The sequence below is a fragment of the Trachemys scripta genome, chromosome 3, assembly GCF_013100865.1.
Source record: "Trachemys scripta elegans isolate TJP31775 chromosome 3, CAS_Tse_1.0, whole genome shotgun sequence".
Classification (NCBI taxonomy): domain Eukaryota; kingdom Metazoa; phylum Chordata; order Testudines; family Emydidae; genus Trachemys; species Trachemys scripta.
This window is the reverse complement of record NC_048300.1, coordinates 7307133-7329326: the sequence shown is the minus strand read 5'-3', so window position 1 is coordinate 7329326 and position 22194 is coordinate 7307133. Positions and strand designations below refer to the sequence as shown.

The window sequence follows — 22194 nt, the reverse complement described above, 5'->3', positions numbered from 1 at the left end:
AGCAAACAGGATGTTAGGGATCATTAAAAAGGGGATAGAGAATAAGACTGAGAATATATTATTGCCTTTATATAAATCGATGGTATGCCCACATCTCGAATACTGCATACAGATGTGGTCTCCTCATCTAAAAAAAGATATACTGGCACTAGAAAAGGTTCAGAAAAGGGCAACTAAAATGATTAGGGGTTTGGAATGGGTCCCATATGAGGAGAGATTAAAGAGGCTAGGACTCTTCAGCTTGGAAAAGAGGAGACTAAGGGGGGATATGATTGAAGTATATAAAATCATGAGTGATGTGGAGAAAGTGGATAAGGAAAAGTTATTTACTTATTCCCATAATACAAAGAACTAGGGGTCACCAAATGAAATTAATAGGCAGCAGGTTTAAAACAAATACAAGGAAGTTCTTCTTCATGCAGCGCACAGTCAACTTGTGGAACTCCTTACCTGAGGAGGTTGTGAAGGCTAGGACTATAATAGCGTTTAAAAGAGAACTGGATAAATTCATGGGGGTTAAGTCCATTAATAGCTATTAGCCAGGATGGGTAAGGAATGGTGTCCCTAGCCTCTGTTTGTCAGAGGGTGGAGATGGATGGCAGGAGAGAGATCACTTGATCATTGCCTGTTGGTCCACTCCCTCTGGGGCACCTGGCATTGGCCACAGGATACTGGGCTAGATGGACCTTTGGTCCGACCCGGTACGGCCGTTCTTATGTTCTTATGAGTTTGTGTGGTTACTGCGCCTTTAAAATTGGGATCATTCTGGACTGGCAGAGCTCAGAAAACTAGTCAGCAGGCAACCTTTGCAGCTGGACTTGGTTGGAGGCTGGACTCAAGAATGAAGTGACTGTGGTTATAGCTTGTAGGTAACAAACACCCCTCTTCCCCCCCTTTCCCCCCGCTGTGCTAATAGTTCACTTTTTGATACCGTATCATTTTCTTGCTGTTGTTGTTCTGATCCAGTTAAAGTTACTGTAGTTAGTGAAAAAATGTATAACAGTGTTATTAGATGCTAGGCCATGTAACAAAGGCTACATATACACATCTCAATGCACACACATTTCGAAGAGCTAAAGACAGTCACAAATACTCAGACTTGGTGTCTGTGGCTGCTACATTGTCCAACCCTGTGACATATACAGGTTGTGTGTAGTCTACAGACCACGGTTACAAATGCAGTATTCCTGTATTAAGCATATAATAAACGTCCCTCATTGCTAGCCAACAACAACAAAAAACCCCAACTTATTTCACAACTATGATATAATAATGGCTGTTAAGTAAAAAGCATGAAATGTGACATTAAATGCAACCCTCCCCAAATTTTAACACTGTAAAGTATTAACCAATAGAATTACAGTATGCAAATGAACTAACACTTTATGCTGATTGGCTGGGTTGCCTCTAATGTCACAATGCCACCACCCAACAATGATTTCACACTATTGAAAAAATGTAAATAATACCTTTAATACCAAAGCAGAGGCAAGGTTTGCGAAGGAAACACAGTGACATAAAAAAGTACAGTACAATAATCAGCAGACAGACAAATCAGACAACGATTTCATTGTTGGTATCTTGAGGTCAAATTGTAGTCTGCAGAAAATCTGCAAAGAGAGATGTGGAAGGAAAGAAAGAAAACGTACCTTCAGAGTAAGATCAAAGAGACAGAAGAAGCCACTGGCTCAGGCTCCTATGTGACTCTGACATCCACCTCTGCTAAACCTTCCGGGAAAGCCGCCAGCCTCCAGAGTGATCTTATATTTGAGGAAATCGGTCGCCGCATCAAGGAAATGGGAAGCCAGCTGGTCAAGAAAGTGAATGCCATATTTCAGTGGGACATCACTAGAGATGGACAGATGGTGGTGCAGTGGACTCTTGACTTAAAGACTGGCTCTGGAGAGATCTATCAAGGAGCTTCACGTTGTCCTGCTGACACGGTCTTCACCCTTTCCGATCATGACTTCATGCAGTTGGTCCTGGGCAAGATTAAGCCCCATAGGGCATTCTTTGTTGGCAGGCTGAAGGTAAGAGGCAACATCATGTTGGGTCGGAAGCTGGAGATGATTCTTAAAAATCAACTCTGAGATGCACTGTGCCTTACTGGTGGCAAGAACAGCCAAGACTGAATTCCTTTTGTCGTACAGCAAAGTTGCTCACAATGGAGACTGAAAAAAGCACATCCTATTTTAATGCAAATTCTTACTATTCAAATTTGGAGACACTCTACAGCTAATTTGCTTGATCAATTATTATTGTTACAGTAAACTGGGAGTTAATAGCATAATGCACTATGTCTCTCACTGGTCCTCAATGGAACCTTTCGTCATGCATTTGCTTAGCTGCAGCAAGCGTATGGAATGCGTACAGTGCTTTTCATTTCAGTCTCAGAAAAGTATGTGTCTGCCACTCTGAAGTTCAGGAGAGCAGGGTTCACATTGTGGAAGCAGAGAAAGAACTGTCATGCATTGCATCCCCTTTCTGTCAGTTCTTTCTCTGCTTCCACAACATCCTGAGCTTCCAAAGATGAGTGGGGCTGGGAACGCTGCTGTCGTCACCCGCCCAGAGAAGGTTTTGCACCTCCAATGTTCCTCCACGGCCAAATGGGAAAGTAGCGGCCAGACACTGTGCCAGATTCAGCACTGGGGTAACTCCATTGAACACTGGGGATGAATATGGCCCATTGAGACGTGTTCAAGAGGGAGTTATGGTCAGTACTTTTAACCAGAGGGAGGTCACTGCAACATGGGTTTGTGGAGGCAGGTGGGGGAGACAGGTACCAGTAAATAGTAAAATTGAGGGGAAGATGTAGCCTGGAACAATCTCTAAACATAAGGAGATCACTCCTGGAGCATTTCATTACGGTATGTTCAACATTAGTTGGAGAAGCCAACGAGTACTGCGACTTCCCCAGAGTTCTGGAAGCTACGCAACACAACACCCCAAAAGAAGGGTGTTCCATAAAGTTGGGGAGCTCCCACTGGCTGCCTTGTATGATGCTTTTATGGAGGAATTGCCGTAGCTGAACCAGGGGCTCTTTTTCTGACCCTGGCCAATTCCTGACCACTGACCAAGTCTGTGAACCCAGTCATATGTGAAGCATAAGGATTGATAGGCCATGTTGTTTTATCATAACTACTGCAAATGTAGATGCTATTCTTATCATATGTCTAATCCTTTCTTGAAAATTACTAAACTACTTGCCTTAATATTTTCCTGCAGCAGTGGGTTCCACAGGTTAAGTGGACTTTATATAAAAATCATTTTAATTTTTTCCCCCTTCATAGTATCACCTTGTTCTTGCATGATGGAAAGGAGAACTAGGAGCACCTGCCTGGGTTTCTCTCTGCCAGTCATTAATTTATATATCTCTGTCATATCTCCTGTTACTTATTCCTTGCCAAGTTAAATTGTGGAGTCCTCATAACACCTCTGTAGGATAGGTGTGCATTTTACACATGGCAGATTGAAGCATAGACACGTGTAGATTTACAAATCACTGGCAGAGCTGAGATTAGAACTCAGACATCCTGACTCCCAGCGTTTTGCTTTCACTGCTACACCTAACTGCCTTTAGTGCCATAACAGTAGAGCTGGGCAAGGGCAGGATTTTTGGTTTTGCGGGAAAGCCCATGATTTTGAAATGTTTTCCATTCTGAAAGGGAGCAAAAACAAATAACATTTTTTTGAAATTTCCTGTGAAATGAAATTCTGAAAAAAAAGATTGGGTTTGATTTTGATAAAAACCAAACATTTCATTCTGATTTTGACCTTTTAAACTTTTTAAAAAGCATATAAACGATGAACTTTGTTTCACCAAGTCTTTTTGAAATGAGACATTGAAATGCTCCATCCTGAAAATGCCGAAGCGAGACGGTACATTATCAAAACGCTTCATTTCTTTTTGTACGAAATTTTGTAAAAATTGACACTTTAAAAAAAAATATTTTGATTTCAACAGAAATGACGTTTTTCATTGAACAAAGTATTTTGATGAAAAACTTCCACCCAGCGCTAGGTAACAGTTGCTATGTTATTCCACATCCCCTTCTCAATGCAACCTAATGTCTTATTCACCACTAAGCAAACATCTTTGCTCTGCTTTCCAATGATGAAGCCTTATCGAGATACTCAAAAGCATTTGACTTGCTTTTTCTACAGAACATTACATTGCAAGTTGTTTGCAATGTAATGAACAATAGGCCCGAGTCAAACCCAATGATCCAACTCTCCTGATCTTTGGGTGAACTTCAGATCCACACTGGCCAGTGCCCTTGGTACTCAGGGCTCTGCTGTAACTTTACAATCTGCATTGAATAAGGGGTGTGTAGCTGCCCCTGGGGAAGAGCAAGGAACAATTGCCACACCAAGTCACCATTCCCCATCCACTTGGGGAGAAGTAAGTCACATCGAAGAGGAGCATGGGCTGTGACAATCTAATCCTTAATGAGCTGAACCTAAACTCCTGATCTTCTGAACCCCCAGGAGGCTGAGATGTAGCCTTTGCTGCTCAGGTGTGTGTTACTGAATTCCACGTTTCAGGGTGTTGCCCTATTATCTAAGGACCCTCTGGAGTTTCTGGTCACCCTCCCTAGTAGTCCTGGCTAACCTAAATCAAAACACACATTTGTCATAAGAACTCCTTGTTCTTACCTTTGTCCCAGTTTGGGGGGATGGGTCTGCTTCTAGCTACGATACTCACTTCAAGCTCACGAGGCTCTTGGTGTCTATATAGAGATTAGAATCTGCCATTCCATGGTATTCCCGTTGGAAACTTTGCTAGAAGATGAATCCTGCACAGCTTGGTGCGATGTTCACATCTTTACACTGGCCTGAATATCACTGATCTTCAGTTCACTCCAAGATATCAAGTAAGAAGGAGACCAGCCTCATTCTAAAAGAATGGACCGTTCACCCCAAATCTGAGCCAAACCCTATTTTTGAGGCTTGAAATAGTGCAGTTCCCTTCCCCCACCCGTCTCGTTATTTTTCATGTTTTCAAATTTATGTATTTCAGGATTCTGCTAGGAAGTCTAGGTACCTCAAAGTGCTGTTTGTGGTGTTTCCAGGTCCAGTTCCCAGTTTGAGCACAAACTGGAAGCAATAAAAATGTCATGGAATTTCCTGCACTTGTAAGATTTCCATGACAGTGCTATGAAGCTATGTGTTTTGGATACTTTAGATAACGATAATGGGTAAAATATTAAAAAGCGCCTAAGGGTGAGATTTTCAAAGGTATTTAGGTGCTTAAAGATGCAGATAGGTGACCAGTGGGATTTTTCAAAAGGATTTTTAATGGGAGTTAGGTGTTCAACCTGTTTATGGGGTTTTGAAAATCCCACTAGATGCCTATCCGCAGCTTTAAGCAGCTAAATACCTTTGAAAATCTGACCCAAAGTGCTTAAATCACATTTGAAAATGGGACTTAGGTTCCTAAGTCACTTAGGCACTTTTGAAAATTTTACCCAGGTACTTTTGGGTATCAAACTGAACCTAACCCACTCACCAAATATATATATCATGGGATGTTGTGAAGGCCAGAAGTATAACTGGCTTCAAAAGAGAATTAGATAAGTTCATGGAGGATGGGTCCATCAGTGTCTGTTAGCCAGGATGGTCAGGGATGTAATCCCATGCTCCGAGTGTCCCTAAACCTCTGAATGTCAGAAGATGGGACTGGATGACAAGGGATGAATAGCCCTGTTTGGTTCATTCCTTCTGAAGCATCTGGCGTTGGCCACTGTCAGAGACAGGATACTGGGCTAGATGGACCATAGGTGTGACCCGGTATGGCCGTTCTTATGAGTTTAAGGCCTGAAGGGCACTCCAGATCATCTAGAGGCCCCGTGTCACCTGGCTATGATCTCCTTTTCACACTTGTTAGTTAATGGGAATGGGGCTCAAGCTCTTAACCAGAAGGTGATGTGGGCCAGTTGGTAGCAATCTGGGTTGCAATGGTGCTTTGGATCATTGATGTTTTGGAAGAAGTAAGGATTTTTTAACATATAAGGAACATTGACCAGTTTTCATTTCTGGGAAATCCCATTGGAGTGTTGACAACCCTGAATTCTCCTTCAGCCTCAAAGCTTTTCCAATAGAACAAGCCCTGTTGGGTGAGTTGGACTCCAGATGGGAGCGTCCTGCCAGCTGTGGCAGCATTAGTCAGTTTTCTCAAAGGACAGAATCCCAGGTGCAGCAAGGAGTCACCTTGAGTGGAGGCACCAGACATCACAAACAAGAACCCAAGACCCAACCTCTGTGAGGAGAGGAGAGAAGCCACAGCAGGCAGCAGGGAGGACACTTGAGCCACACCTCATGGTTTGGCAGGACAACAAGAATAAAATCCAAGAGTCTGACAAGTCAGTGACAAAATGGCTATTGAATCTAATGCAAGGATCAGGCTTCAAGTGATCAGTCTAGCACCACTCTCCTTTTCCAGCATGCAGATTACTCGCTCATTCTCTGAAGTCATCCCCTCCTGCACAATCGTGTATAGAGGCCCCAGCTGAGATTAGGGCCCCATCGTGGCAAGCACCGTACATCCACATAGAAAGAGACAGTCTCTGTACCAGAGAGCTTACAGTCTAAATAGACAAGACAAAGGAAGGATTAATATCCCCATTTTACAGATTGGGGAACTGAGGCACAGAGAGGTTAAATGACTTGCCGAAGGTCATACAGGGAGTGTGGCAGAGCCAGGAATTGAACCCAGAATTGAGTGCCGGTCCAGTGCCTTTACAAGACTTTCCTTCCTCCTGCAAAAGTGGTAAGCGCTGATGCCCTGTGCTGTTCCTAAATGGAGCTTCCTTCATGTGCTTAGAAGCTTTAGAAAAGAAGGTGACTTTGCAGGATGATTTCTGATCTGTGTGCTGCACATGTGGTATCGCTGGGTTTGTCTGGATTGGGCAGGGAACACTCCCTTAGTACAGATGCAGCAAGGATCTGATCATCTCTGCTTCTCAACAGCAAAATCCAAACTGCCACATGTGACTCCTGAGCCATGCAGACATTATCAGGCTGATGGATGTCTTTGGTAAGGATGGATGTCTTTGGTAAGATCATTTGCAGTGATAAAAGTTTGATATCTTAACTAGTCGCTTCTGTTGGTTTTTATTTACTCAGACATTTGAATGCAGTTTTGGGAAATGCACTGAGACAACCTCAGATGAAACCTTTAGCAAGAGGACTGATAAGTATTCCAATGAGATCTCAATGAATTTCTAATATCTGCGAATGCAGCCATAAGGGATATTCCAAGAAGCCAGCAGATAAGAATTCTTATGCGGGCACACAGCGGCGTTTGACGTTTGAGCAGATTTGATTACATTTGAACCAATACATACTAAACATAGGATGATATCATTTCACTTCCAGCCAGGAATACTCAGTACCAGAATATCTACTCCAGCAAACCAACGTCCAGTGTCATTTCAGAACTGTGAACTAAATGTAAAACAGGGATCGGGAATCTTTGTGGAGATGTAGAAAACTTGTGCTGGTTGGGTTCAAAGTTGAAACATCTGCAAGAGCTGCTGTATATTTTTGTGAGACCCAGATGTTGGCTTTTTTAATAATTCAGAAGAAGTTATTAAATCTATCAAGGAAAATGTAGGAGAGCAATGCTGAAAGAGATGAAGACATGCATGAGGCTTGTTTTCTGGAGAGTTCAGTTTATTAACTCAAGTCCTAACTGGGAGCTTATAGAGGGGGGATTTTCCAGACACTGCAAATACAAAGTGGATCTCTCATGCTCTGCTCTGAGTGTCCTGCAGACAAAACTCCCAATCCTGCAGACTGCTCTGAGGCATTGAGGATAGCAAACAAACACACTATTGAAGGGTCTGCCCTCTTCTTAAAGGCACAGTTCCCATTTCTATTCAGGGCTCACGGTTAACAATGTATTCACAAGCAAAATACAATGCGTACAAGTACCACAATAAAACAAATATTTAAAAAACATAAACATTCAATTCTGAATATTTTCAGATAGCAGTTATTCCAGGCTTGTCACACACATACAACGAGATGTTGGTCAGATGAATCTGTAACTTACAAATGTTTTATAGGTATCCCAGTAGAATATGCAATACTACTCCTAATTATTTATCAATGTGGAGGTAATCTAGGGACATTAAAGAAGTTAAGGGGCCTATATCTGAACTTAAATGTGCTATTGTTTCTATTGTAAATATATTAGACAGTCTATTTTAACGTTTCTGCTACAGTAATGTTTTCATCTGAGTCCCCTGCATATATGGCTGTTGTGTTATATTTCAGTATAAGTAGGTTTTTATCTGATGCATTTTATGTATTAAGAAAATAAACCTATTTTAAACAAAGTAAATGTGTGTGTGTGTGTGTGTGTGTTGGTTTTGATACATCTTGGTATTCTGGGGGCGATTCAAGCAGATTCGTTTCCTTTACAAACTGGTTCAACCTTTTCTGTGGTGCTGCCCTGAATGTAGTGGTCTCTTTTTGTTTGTTTGTTTGTTTAGATTAAAGAACAATACAAATGCCCCTTCGATAAACTCCAGGCACTTTAACAATTAGTTAGATTAACAATGGTAAATAGCAACAGAGAGTCCTGTGGCATTTTATAGACTAACAGATGTATTGGAGCATAAGCTTTCGTGGGTGAATACCCACTTCATCAGACACATGCTGTAACCATCCCACAGCAAAAAAAGGATTGTAGACAAATTGTACTGGGAGGCCTTGAACTCTGTGTTGAGAGCCTGGGGCTAAGGCAGCCTGGATTGGAGGATGGGCCCCACCTGAGAGGAATCAGGTGATTTTGGTATAAAAGGAGCCGCAGCTCTCCTGTGTCTGTAAAGGCTTCAGGAAGCAAGATGGTTCTTGCAGGGCCCTAAGTCAGCAGGGGAAATTCAGTGCAGGCAAAGAAGCCTCAGGGAAGAGAAGGAGAAAGAAAAGCTCTCCTAGCAGTGAGGCCTGGGACAGACCCTGACTAACTGGGGAAAGAGCTGGCAGACATTTGGGGGAACTTGAGAAGAGAGGCAGGAAGTAGCCCAAGGAAAACTGTAGCAAAGGTAAAGGAGCAAATCTAGCTGTTCAGGACAGGGGCCGGGGCCAGAACCCAGAGTTGAGGGTGGGACTTGGGTTCCCCTACTGGCCCCAAGAAAGGGGGTGTACAAGCCCATTGTAAGGGTGGTTGAGCCCCGCATGGGGGCAGCAGGTTGAACTGAGGACTGGCTGAGGAAGAGTCCCAGGGAGGGCAGAAGGATTTTTGTTTCTGTTGAAGACATTTTTGGACTTTTAGTTTGGGACGGTTGGGACCCTGGAAGGGGTGGACTAAAGAAGGTGACCCAGCCAGAGAGCCAGGTTACCATCTGCTCCCTCATGGTCTCTCCTCGTTGTGTGCTCCCACACGCTCCCTCCTCATTTGGCTCATTGTGAAACTCTCAAGCTTGTGATCTATCCTGATGCCCCTCGCATCCTCCCTCATGGTTCCTCCTCATGCATTGCCTCGTGGTTCCTCCTCACTGTGCTCCCTCGTGGTTTCTCATCCTCCTGCTCCCTTGTAATTCATCCTTATCCTTTTCTCATACTCCCTTATGGTTCCTCCTCCTCTCATGCTCCCTTACGTCACTTCTCCCACCCTGCTTTTCATGCCCTCTTTCCCCCCCATCGCAGTGCCTGCAGGCTCCAGTCCGGTTCTGACCCTGGCGGCTTCCCCAGCCTGTCCTGGATCTGCTGCTGTCTGGGGCCGGAGTGTGGTGGGATTTCTCGGCAACCACTGGGCCTCGGCTGCTGGCATCACAGCTTGGTTGTATTGTCTCCAGTGCTGACAAGGAGGATAATCAGGGAAGCAAAAGAAACTCTCAAGGGCAGGATCCAATGGCCAGGCCCCTGCCGCAGACTACTAGATTCCAAACAAGAAACTCTAACTGCCAATGAGACCCGGCCAAATACGACACCACGAGAGAGATCAGCGGACCCATGTCCAATGCTGGTAGACTCTTGGGCACAGGTTTCCACTGCATGCTCAGGATTGTGGATAAGAGCCACCCAGGGAGCCTGAAGAACCTTGAGACCTTTCAGTTGTGTGGTCCCAGGTTCCAAACCAAACCAAACTCAGCTCAAGTTCATGGGAATATGGCAAACAACTATTGCTTGGGACACCCTCCAGCTAGCCTGTGACTTTCTGTATCGTCAAGGAGAGACAGTTTGCCCTGACAGCTGTTGGGGGTGAAACAAAGGTGTATGAGGTCACCATGGAGACGAATGTGACTCTATCCCTGGGGAGTGAGATGGTTTTTCCTGGACAGGTGAAGGGGAACCTGACAGAAGGGCTAAAAAGGCACGATGGAACCCCCACCATTAGGTCGACATGAATTCCTGGTGGCCCGGATCATAAGCAAAAGTATGAGAGGCCGTGTTGCAATGAGAGGTGCCAGTGTGACCCCAAGTCATGTACCAGGGAATGGGGCTTGGTACCTGGCACCTGAAGGCGATTGTGTATCCAGAAGCAGTGTCCCAAGTACTATCAGCTCAGCTGGGAAAAGAGGGAATCGCTGAGACAGATTGACCCCAGAAGTGAAGCAAGGGCTGGAGAAACTACGCCAAGCCAATTTAAAGGTGAAACCAGTCAAATGCAATTTTTTTTCTGTGACCCAGCAAATTACCTGGGGCATGTGATCTCAGGAGATGTGCAGTGGGGAGGGGGGCTGATGGGAGTTCTAGGCCCCTGCTTAGTAGATCCATCACACCAATGTGGGTTCAGAGGCATGGACCTTGAGAGAAACAACTCAGGATTCTTCCTTTTATGTTTCTACTTCTTTTCTGTGCTTTGCAGAGAGAGAAAACCAGCCCAGCCAAAGTGCCATTCTTGGATTAATGCTCCTAACCCATTTATGAAGAGATTCCAGTTGCTGCTAACTTCTGAAAAGGAAAATTGGGGCTACATTGGGTACAAGCAGCAGCCTGTGGCAGTGAGTCTCAGGGCCCAGGTCTAGACTCGGACTCGTGCTATGGTGCTAAAAAGCGCTATGTAAACATTTGGGCTCAGATTGGCACTCGGCCTCTATAGCCTAGGGAGGTGGGTAGCCAGAACCCATAGAGTGAGCCCGGGCTCTGAGACCCGCTGCTGCCTTGCAGTGTAGATGCACCCATTGTGGCTTGGCGTTGAAATAAAAAAATGGGACTTGGGAGTCTTAATCCCATTTAAAAAATGACCTAAACATGGAGGGCCAGATTTTCAAAGGTTTTTTAGGCACCTGAAGCAGCAGATAGGCACCCAGTGGCATTTTCAAATTGACTGCAACGAGAGTTAGCTGCCTAACCTGCTTAAGTGCAATCCCACTAGGCGCCTCGCTGCATCTTAAGGAACTGAAGTACCTTTGAAAATCTGGCCCTTGGGAGCCTAAATCTCATTGAAAGTCAATGGGACTTTGTCTCAGGCAATTAGGACCCTCCTTTGGAAATGGGATTTAGGCGCTTTGGAAAATGCCACCCTAGGACAACATGATTTCTGACTCCCTTGGGCACTCAATTTACTCCCTGGCCTCTGTCTTTGATCCAGGCATGTGGTGTTGTTTTTATTATTTGCATTGCAGCAGCATCCAGAGTCCCCAGCCCGGAATGGGGCTCTATTACGAGGGGGCTCTGCGCATGCATCTGGTGAGATGCAGTCCCTGCCTTGGAGAGCTGACAATCTGTTTAGACAAGACAGGGTGGGAGGGGAAACAGAGGCACGAAGAAGGGAAGGGACATGCCTAAGGTCACAGAACAGGTCTCCTGAGTCCCCGTCCTGTGCTCTACTCACTGGATCATACTGTGCTGCATGCTTTTTCACCCTCTCTGTCCCTCATCTGGAGCAGGTAGCCAGGGGCTGGGTAGAGCATTGGCTCCATCCCCATCACTGACCAGGGAAGTTGAGGCAGAATGGGGCATGTCATCATAGAATATCAGGGTTGGAAGAGACCTCAGGAGGTCATCTAGTCCAACCCCCATGCTCAAAGAAGGACCAACCCCAACTAAGTCATCCCAGCCAGGGCTTTGTCAAGCTGGGGCCTTAAAAACCTCTAAGGATGGAGATTCCAGGACCTCCCTAGGTAACCCATTCCAGTGCTTCACCACCCTCCTAGTGAAAAAGTGTTTCCTAATATCCAACCTAGACCTCCCCCACTGCAACGTGAGGCAATTGATCCTTGTTCTGTCATCTGCCAGCACTGAGAACAGCCCAGCTCCATCCTCTTTAGAACCCCCCTTCAGGTAGTTGAAGGCTGCTATCAAATCCCCCCTCACTCTTCTCTTCTGCAGACTTCTGCATTTGCTGCTGGTGCAGGCCAACAGTAAACGAGTGCCTCTCCTTCCCCAGCACAAGGAGGACGCAGGGGAGGAATTGCTTCTCCTGGCCCCTCGTTGCTCATGGCTGGGATTAAAGGCACTACCCGGCCCTTTGATAGCTGGAGTACGGAACCTAAGGCTTTCATTCTAGCCGTAGGAGCAATGCTGGGATGATGCCAGAGTGGAGCCCCACTCATTCAACACTGCCTCCTGTGACGAGAGATCAGGCGCAGTGCAAATGAGCTTTCCCGCCCCCCTCCATTTTTGCCAGTGAATTCCAACAGTGGAAGCGAGAGAGGCAAATTTCTGATAAGGAAGATGTCATTTTTCACATACACACACACACGCGCTCGCGCACGCACGCACACACCCTCCCTCCCTCCCTCCCTTCCTCCAAGCCTCTGACTTGGCTAATCATAACAAACATCTGTCAACTACTAAAAATAACTGCTTTGTACCATTTTGTGAAGCATAATATTTATATAGCTCAGCAGTATAATTAAAGTAATGTTTAGTTAACACTTGAAAACAGCTGGAAACTCACCAAAGCACATTGCAAGATTTATAGCCCATATTAATAGCCTGCTTGTTAGGAAGCTTTGGGGATATTTTGCAGACTTTCAATAGACACTGAGATGTAGGGTCCAGTCCTCAGTTGGTGTAAAGTCAATGGAGCTACACAGATTCACACCAGCTGAGGCTCTGGTCTTTGGATTAGTATGTAACCCTGGCTTCTCACCATGCTTAATAAAGATTCATTTCCTGCAAGTCTGCATGCTGCATTCCACATTGCTAGGAAAACACAGAGGAGCTCATGTAAATTCAGGCCCATGTATAACAATGACTCTACGACAGAAACTGCCCTGAAAGTAGCGTTGCCAACTCTGACTGAAGCTATTCCGGGAGATTTTATTTTCCCAACATGACTGATGTGGAAAAAAAATCGATCCACGCGTTGTGTTTTCAATCAGATCAGCCTGAGGCCCTTTATTGATTACAAGCATGTGGGGGGTGACAGCAATTTGGAGCTGCCCCTCTGAGTCCAGGAACACACACGTTTTTTAAAGCTTAAAACTACAGACAAATTACACATACTTCCGTATTAATTAACTTATTTGGAATACATTGCAAAATTAATACAGGTCAAAAGCAAAAAGAACAATCACGCTTCTTATTATTCACAGTCTGGTTCGTTTGCGGTTTGACTTCTCTAACAGTGCTAGTGCGGTTATATATTTCCTTATATATTGTTCTGTTTGAGGATTTTTTTCCCCACTCTGACTCCTTCTGCCCCTTGTACACAGAAACAAGCAGGATCTTAGTTCAAGGCCTGTTAGCAAGCTTGACCAAACTCAGGGCCTTGACTAAAGTTTAAGGGCTGCTAAATTTTCCTTCACATGACAGAATATCATTTTCTTCAAATAGCCTATTAAAATCTCCTGCATTGCTTTCAATAGTCACTGGGAGATCGATGCCGAATATTCCGGGAGACTCCAGGCCAAACCTGGAGGGTTGGAAACCCTGCCTGAAAGCCTTCTGTAGGATGGCTTTTATCTCTGGTGGGTGCTCCAAGAACTGTGGGTGGAGGGCTGGGTCCCCCCACCTGCCACTGGAAGAAGGAGGAAACTGCAAGTGGAAACCCACGAAGATTCCACTCCCCTCTGTGGGAATGACCCATGTAGGGGACAATGGGTCTCTAAACCAGAGGTGAGCAAACTACGGCCCGCGGGCCATGTCCGGCCCACAGAACCCTCCTGCCTGGCCCCATAGCTCCTGGCTCGGGAGGCTAGCCCCCAGCCCCTCCCCCGCTGTTCCCCCTCCCCCGCAGGCTCAGTGCATTGCGCTGCTGGCCCAATGCTCTGGGCAGCCGGGCAGCGCAGCTGGAGAGCCGCAGCCTGACCCAGTGCTCTGTGCTGCACGGTGGCGTGGCTGGCTCCAACCACAGCCGCGCCTCCAGCCACCGGTGCTCCAGGCAGCACGGTAAGGGGGCAGGGAGCAGGGGAGGTTGGATAGAGGGCAGGGGAGTTCGGGGTGGTGGTTGGGGGTGGGGGTGTAGATAGGGGTCGGGGCAGTCAGAGGGCGGGGAACAGGGGGGTTGAATGGGGGCAGGGGTCCTGGGGGGCAGTCAGGAAGGAGTGGGGGTTGGATGGGGCAGTGGGGGGCAGTCAGGGGACAGGGAAGGGGGGTGGATGGGGCAGTCAGGGGCAGGGGTTCCAGGGGCGGTCAGGGAGAAGGGGTGGGTGGGTGGATGGGGCAGGGGTTCCGGGGGGGGGCATTCAGGAATGAGAGGAGGGGTTGGATGGGGTGGCGGGGGGCAGTCAGGGGTGGGGGTTCTGGGGGCAGTCAGGGGACAGGGAGCAGGGGGGTGGATGGGGCAGGGGTTCTGGGGGGGGCAGCAGGGAACAGGGGGGGGGGGAGGGGGCGGGGGCCCCGGAGGGGGCCACACGGGGGGAAAGAAGCGGGGGGGGGGAATGGGGGGCGGGGGCCGGGCCACGCCTGGCTGTTTGGGGGGGCACAGCCTCCCCTAACCGGCCCTTCATACAATTTCTGAAACCCGATGCAGCCCTCAGGCCAAAAAGTTTTCCTGCCCCTGCTCTAAACGCTGACTAGATATTGACAGGAGCCCATTAGCAAAAAGCTGTCCCCTCCCTGCTGTATTGGTCTCTTCCACCTGTCCTAGCCTAGGAATGAATAAAACTCATTAATTTCCATCAAAATGATCTCTCAATGTCTTTGAGCTTAAAATGCTCACAAGATGTACCCTGTAAGAAGTGTTTGCACTGTGGCCAATTGATTTAGGGAGTATTATTTAATTAATTTAATTTTGGATTAAAAAAAATCAGATGAAAAGATGCAATAGCAATGTAATGGGTATATTGATAGGGTGACCAGATGTCCTGTTTTTAAAGGGACAGTCCCGTTTCTTGGGACTTTTTCTTATATAGGCGCCTATTACCTCCCACCCCCTGTCCTGGTTTTTCACAGTTGCTGTCTGGTCACCCTATATATTGGCCCTGTTAGAGTAGAGGGCCCAGAAGACCCCATACCAAGGAGCTACAATGAAAAAAGACCCAGGAAATAGCCTGATAGAGGAAAAGAGGAAGTAGTGCCAGGGAATTAGGAATTGGCTGGGGAGGAGGAACCCCAGGACACTGTTCCTTTAAGGGCCTGGAATCAGGAGCCCTGTTGGTAGGTTGTGGCAGGCACCCCTCTCTTCCAGCCAATCAGGAGGCGCTTTTGTTTTGTTTTGTTTGACTATAAATGAATCTCTCCCCCCACTCTCCCCGAATTACCAGGGAACCAGAAAAAAACCACTAGTCGCCCAGCTCCCATAAGAACAGCCATACTGGATCAGACCAAAGGTCCATCTAGCCCAGTATCCTGTCTTCTGACAGTGGCCAATGCCAGGTGCCCCAGAGGGAATGAACAGAACAGGTAATCAAGTGATCCATCCCCGGTTGCCCATTCTCAGCTTCTGGCAAACACCATCCCTGCCCATCCTGGCTAATAGCCATTGATGGACCTATCCTCCATGAATTTATCTAGTTCGTTTTTGAACCCCATTATAATCTTGGCCTTCACATCATCCTCTGGCAAGAAGTTCCACAGGTTGACTGTGCATTGTGTGAAAAAATACTTTCTTTTGTTTGTTTTAAACCTGCTGCCTATTAATTTCATTTGGTGGCCTCTAGTTTTTCTGTTATGAGGAATAAATAATTTCCTTTTTTACTTTCTCCACACTAGTCATAATTTTATAGACCTCTATCATATCTCCCCTTAGTCATCTCTTTTCCAAGCTGAAAAGTCCCAGTCTTATTAATCTCTACTCATATGGCAGCAGTTCCATACCCCTAACAATTTTTGTTGCCCTTTTCTGAACCTTTTCCAATTCCAATATATCTTTTTTGAGATGGGGCGACCATATCTGCATGAGGTATTCAAGATGTGGGCGTACCATGGATTTATATAGAGGCAATATGATATTTTCTGTCTTATTCTCTATCCCTTTCTTAATGATTCCCAACATTCTGTTTGCTTTTTTGACTGCCGCTGCACATTGAGTGGATGTTTTCAGAGAAATATCCACAATGACTCCAAGATCTCTTTCTTGAGTGGTAACAGCTAATTTAGACCCCATCATTTTATATGTATATTTGGAATTATGTTTTCCAATGTGCATTACTTTGCATTTATCAACATTGAATTTCATCTGCCATTTTGTTGCCCAGTCCCCCAGTTTTGAGAGACCCTTTTCGAGCTCTTCGCCGTCTGCGTGGGACTTAATTAGCTTGAGTAGTTTTGTATCATCTGGAAATTTTGCCTCCTCACTGTTTACCCCTTTTCCAGATCATTTATGAATATGTTGAATAGGACTGGTCCCAGTACAGATCCCTGAGGGACACCGCTATTTACCTCTCTTCATTCTGAAAACTGACCATTTATCCCTACCCTTTGTTTCCTATCTTTTAACCAGTTACCAGTCCATGAGAGAGCTTTCCCTCTTATTCCATGACAGCTTACTTTGCTTAAGAGCCTTCAGTAAGGGACCTTGTCAAAGGCTTTCTGAAAATTTAAATACACTATATCCATTGGATCCCCCTTGTCCACATGCTTGTTGACCCCCTCAAAGAATTCTAGTAGATTGGTGAGGCATGATTTCCCTTTACAAAAACCATGTTGACTATTCCCCAATAAATTATGTTCATCTATGTGTCTGATAATTTTGTTCTTTGCTATAGTTTCAACCAGTTTGCCCGGCACTGAAGTCAGGCTTACCAGCCTGTAATTGTCGGAGTCACCTCTGGAGCCCTTTTTAAAAATTGGCATCACATTAGCTATCCTTCAGTCATTTGGTACAGAAGCTGATTTAAATGATAGATTACAGACTACAGTTAGTAGTCCTGCAATTTCACATTTGAGTTCCTTCAGAACTCTTGGGTGAATACCATCTGGTCCTGGTGACTTGTTACTGTTTAGTTTATCAATTTGTTCCCAAACCTCCTCTAATGACACCTCAATCTGGGAAAATTCCTCAGATTTGTCACCTAAAAAGAATGGCTCAGGTTTGGGAATCTCCCTCACATCCTCAGCCATGAAGACCGATGCAAAGAATTCATTTAGTTTCTCCGCAATGGTCTTATCGTCTTTGAGTGCTCCTTTAGCATCTCGATTGTCCAATGGCCCCACTGGTTGTTTAGCAGGCTTCCTGCTTCTGATGTACTTAATTTTTTTTTTGCTATTACTTTTTGAGTCTTTGGCTAGTTGTTCCTCAAATTATTTTTTGGTCTTCCTAATTATATTTTTACACTTCATTAGCCAGAGTTTATGCTCCTTTCTATTTTTCTCACTAGGATTTAACTTCCACTTTTTAAAGGATGCCTTTTTGCCTCTCACTGCTTCTATTACTTTGTTGTTTAGCCACAGAGGTTCTTTTTTGGTTCTCTTACTATGTTTTTTAATGTGGGTTATACATTTAATTTGAGCCTCTATTATGGTGTCTTTAAAAAGTTTCCATGTGGCTTGCAGGGGTTTTACTTTTGGTGCTGTACCTTTTAATTTCTGTTCAACTAATCTCCTCATTTTTGTGTAGTTCCCCTTTCTGAAATTAAATGCTACAGTGTGGGGTCACTGGGGTGTTTTCCCTGCCACAGGGATGTTAAATTTAATTATATTATAGTCACTATTAACAAGCGGTCCAGCTATATTCACCTCTTGGACCGGATCCTGTGCTTCACTTGGGACTAAATCAAGAATTGCCTCTCTTCTTGTGAGTTCCAGGACTAGCTGCTCCAAGAAGCAGCCATTTAAAGTGTCAAGAAACTTTATCTCTGCATCCCTTCCTGAGGTGATATGTACCCAGTCAATACTGGGGATAGCTGAAATCCCCCATTAGTGAGTTTTTTATTTTAATAGCCTCTCTAATCTCCCTGAGCATTTATAGGGATGGTCTTAAACACATGCTTGAATGCTTTGTTGAACTGGAGCCTTAAAGAACAAACATTGTAGAGTAGTGTTCATTTAGAAATTGTGTGTGCTGGGTAAATCATTTTTTGAAATGCACTTACTATGAGGGGGTAGAGGAAAATATGTGGCTCTCAAAACTGTGGTATGTTCCAGTCCTGTTGATTTGCTGTTTGTCTCAGCCAGTGGTGTTGGTGCGTGTATAGATCTGTTTGTGAGGGAGGAATTGTAATTGGGACAGTTAGAGCCATACCAACGGCAGAGGATTCTGTTTTGATGGGAAGCAGGCCTTCCCCCAGTGCACATGTGTGTAATTAAACCAGTTACACGGGGAACACAAGGGAGCCATTTACTCATTTACGAAGTTAACTATATTGTAGCCAAATATTGTAAATTGTCTGGCATGTTCATATAAGCGAGGTAGGGGACATCGGGTTCAGTAAATCAGTTCAGTTGTAGATCTGGCTGGGCTGTGGGCCTCTTAATTCTATTTATCGCATTCTCCTCGGTTTCATATTGGATTTCTTGACTTGCTACAGCCACCTTTGTGCTTTCTCCCATGCTGCCCCCTGCGTGTGGGACATCCTTCATGAATGGATTGACAGGGCCAACAGACTCTCCTCCATCAAATACCTCTGCAGGACTCACTTCCACTATAATGCCTGCAAGAAATGAGCTACGTGAGTCTTTCTATTAATGAGCAGATCCTATGGAGAGATTTGCTGTGGCAAGAATGGTGAGCAAAGCACTGAACCCATGTGGGACTTTCATTCTGCTTCACTGTAAAGCTGTTTTCTTGGAATCCCAGCTCACTATTATTAATTTGTATTAGAGTAGTATTTAGAGGCCCCAACTGAGATCAGGGCCTCACTGTGCCAGGGGCTGTACAAACACAACCCCAAGGGCTCAGAAATAATGAGTTTGACTAAAAATAATGATTTTTTTTTTTAAATACAAAATCTGTTTTTTTTTTCCCTTTGTCTTTTGGTATTTGACCCTCGGGGTTACCCTCGCTTCTCGTTTTCCGTGGTTGCTATGTAACCACGAGGGCATCTTTTTAAAATGAAAGTTGCAAATCGCAAATCCTCTCTTGACTCCAGCAACTGTAATTTTTTAAAAAGAAAAACACGAAATATGGCAAGACTCGGGACCAAATCACGGAGTTGGTGACACTGACACAACAGAAGACCTGCAGAATTTGCCGTCCCCCTAGATAAGTCATGGGGAAGGGAAACTGAGGCAGATAAAGGTGAAGTAAATTGTTCAGGGTTGCACAGAGACTAGAGGGGGAGCCAGGATTAGAATGCCTATCTCCTAACCTCTAGTACAATGGCCTCCCTACTGGGCCGCACCATCTCCCATTAACAAGCTATTAATATGCCTTTACCTGATTCTCTTGCTCTCCCCTGCTGTTATATTTTTTTTAAATACAAAATATACTGCAGTAGCTGTTCTCAAGAAGTTGCTTTTTTTATCCAGCTAAAAAGAAGTCCCTCCAGTTCACCAACGCAAACCTATGGCAAATGCAGAAATAAACCCAGAGCAGTAAAATTAAATAACAATAGCACAGCTCACCAGGCAGCTGAATTACCATGTTAAAAACTCTCTCCAAACACATGCAGTGAAAGCTACAGCTGTGTTGTCCCTTAATCATGAAATGATCATGTATAAAATTGGCTCTTTAGAAGGAGCATTGAGCATATGCTACCTTCATTCTTCATTCCTTCAGTTGTTTTATACATGGCCTGTTGGTGGATACGCTTGCATGTGAATCTGGACTGAAGTGATGAATGTTGTCACTATGTGGAGACACAGCAGAGACATAATTATCTGCATCATTTCCCTTTGTCTGGGAAACAGCTTTTAGGGCTGGAAAGCAAGTCCCTTGTTCTCACCCTGCTTCATCAAAAAGGGATCTTAAGGCACCAACCTTTGCAAACCGGGGGCCCTGAGTCAGCACTGATTCCCTACTCTCTTTGGCAAAGCACTTAAGCACATATGATGAGACACAAAAACCCCACACCAGCAGAAAAGGGGTTAAGGAGAGCCAATGGGCCCAGCTGGACCCGCCCTGTTATATCAGCAGCCAATGACAAGCCTGGATGGGGAATAAAAGGAGAGAGCCTGGCTCACTTCAGGGCTGACTGGTGAGAATGGAGCTCAGCCTGAAGGGGGCTTTGCTTGCAGAGAGATGGCCCTGCTAGCTATAGCAGCAACTGGGGAGGAACAGTTGGAGACTGTTTGGGAATCAAGCCCAAAGGAAAGGGCAGGAATATCCCCCTCCTCCCCTCCGAAGGCTGGGCGGATGGCTCAGTATTGAGCTAGGTTTGCTTTTTGTTAAATGTTTTGGGGCCGAGTCCATCAACTTCTCCCAGAAGGAGATCAGATTGAAGGGACAATTAGTTGGTGAGCCAGAGCCTGCCTCCGTGGACTCCAGAGATAGAGACCCCCAGCCCTGAGGAGATGTATGGCCACATCAGGGCACCCAGAAAGTCCACAAGGGGGCGCTGAGCCATCGCAATGTACTTAACTTCAAGGAGGCTGAACTAAATACTTTCCTAAGAGGGTTGGTGCTGCTGAATCGGGGCCCCAGGCTTGAAAACGGATATTGGGCCTAAAGATCACTTCTTGATGGAGTGGGGTGAGAACAAGGCATTTTGTTGTCCTGTGCCAAAGCTGTTTCCCAGACAAAGGTAGCAATGCAGATAATTATGAGCAAATACTTTACTCAACTGGGTCCTGGGTGTTTAAAGTTAGACTCCTAAGTCAGCTGCAGTTACCAGGGATCAGCATCTTTGGAAACCAGACACTTGGGCCCAGAGTCTCAAAGATCTCTAGGCACTGAACCTGCCACTGAGGCCTTAGGTGCCTAAATAAGGACTTGGAATCTAATTTTAGGTACCCAGGTTTGCAAACTTTGGCCACAGCGATCACTATGTTTTGAGAAGTTCCTTTGGGTAAATCATCGTTTTGACTGGGTGTGCAAATTGCATGTCAGAATTGCTGGCTCTTATTGGTAACTAAAAATCAGTTCTAGTTAGGTAACCATTCTCCTGTCAGATGTTCTGGAATGGGGGGTCTCCAAGGAGAAATTAATCGTTTTCTTGTTTGTTTGTTTGTTTTTTTGAGGCCAGAAGGGACCACTATGATTTTCTGTATAACACAGGCCACAGAATCTCTCCCCATAATTCTTGCACCAAGCCAATAACTTCTGGTTGAGCTCAGTCAAAGCTCTTAAAAAGACATCCAGTCTTGATTTAAAGACTTCAAGTGAATCCACCACGTTCCTCAATAAGTGGTTCCAGTTGTCAATTACCCTAATCTTTGGAAATATGCAACTCATTTCTAGTCTGAATTGTCTAGCTTCATCTTGCAGCCATCAGATCTTGTTCTGTCTAAATCTACTAGATTAGAGCTCTTTATCAGAAATCTTCTCCCCATGTATAATGTCTCTCCTCCTCCCCCCCGCTTTTTTCACTTTCTTATTCCAAGGAATCAAACACACACAAACACAGCCCTTTGCGAGGGCTAGATTTGTATGTTTACTTGCTTCCCCACGTTCTCCTGATTTTTGCTTGACAGATGGCTATTGGACTTTTTGGGTGCCACAAAAAAAGAGCAGGAGAATAAAACTGAAGGAGAGAAAATTAGGGGAAAGAAAACCTGGTCATTAGATTTCTTCGAAGGAAAAGTCTCCTATGCAAAGCAGACTTTTCTTTCTGTTAAAAGAAGAACAGGAGTACTTGTGGCACCTTAGAGACTAACAGATTTATTAGAGCATAAGCTTTCGTGGACTACAGCCCACTTGCATCCGAAGAAGTGGGCTGTAGTCCACGAAAGCTTATGCTCTAATAAATTTGTTAGTCTCTAAGGTGCCACAAGTAATCCTGTTCTTCTTTTTGCGGATACAGACTAACACGGCTG

The 22194-nt window shown here is 45.2% G+C and overlaps 1 protein-coding gene across 1 annotated transcript in view; it reads left to right on the top strand.

The window, feature by feature from the left end:
* The first annotated feature begins 1622 nt into the window (after positions 1-1622).
* SCP2D1 (SCP2 sterol binding domain containing 1) overlaps positions 1623-22194 on the top strand; it is a 34604-nt gene continuing 14032 nt past the window's right edge. The window contains exon 1 of the mRNA XM_034764034.1: positions 1623-2030. Within this exon, the coding sequence (XP_034619925.1) occupies positions 1623-2030 (408 nt within the window). The remainder of the gene's footprint in view (positions 2031-22194) is intronic.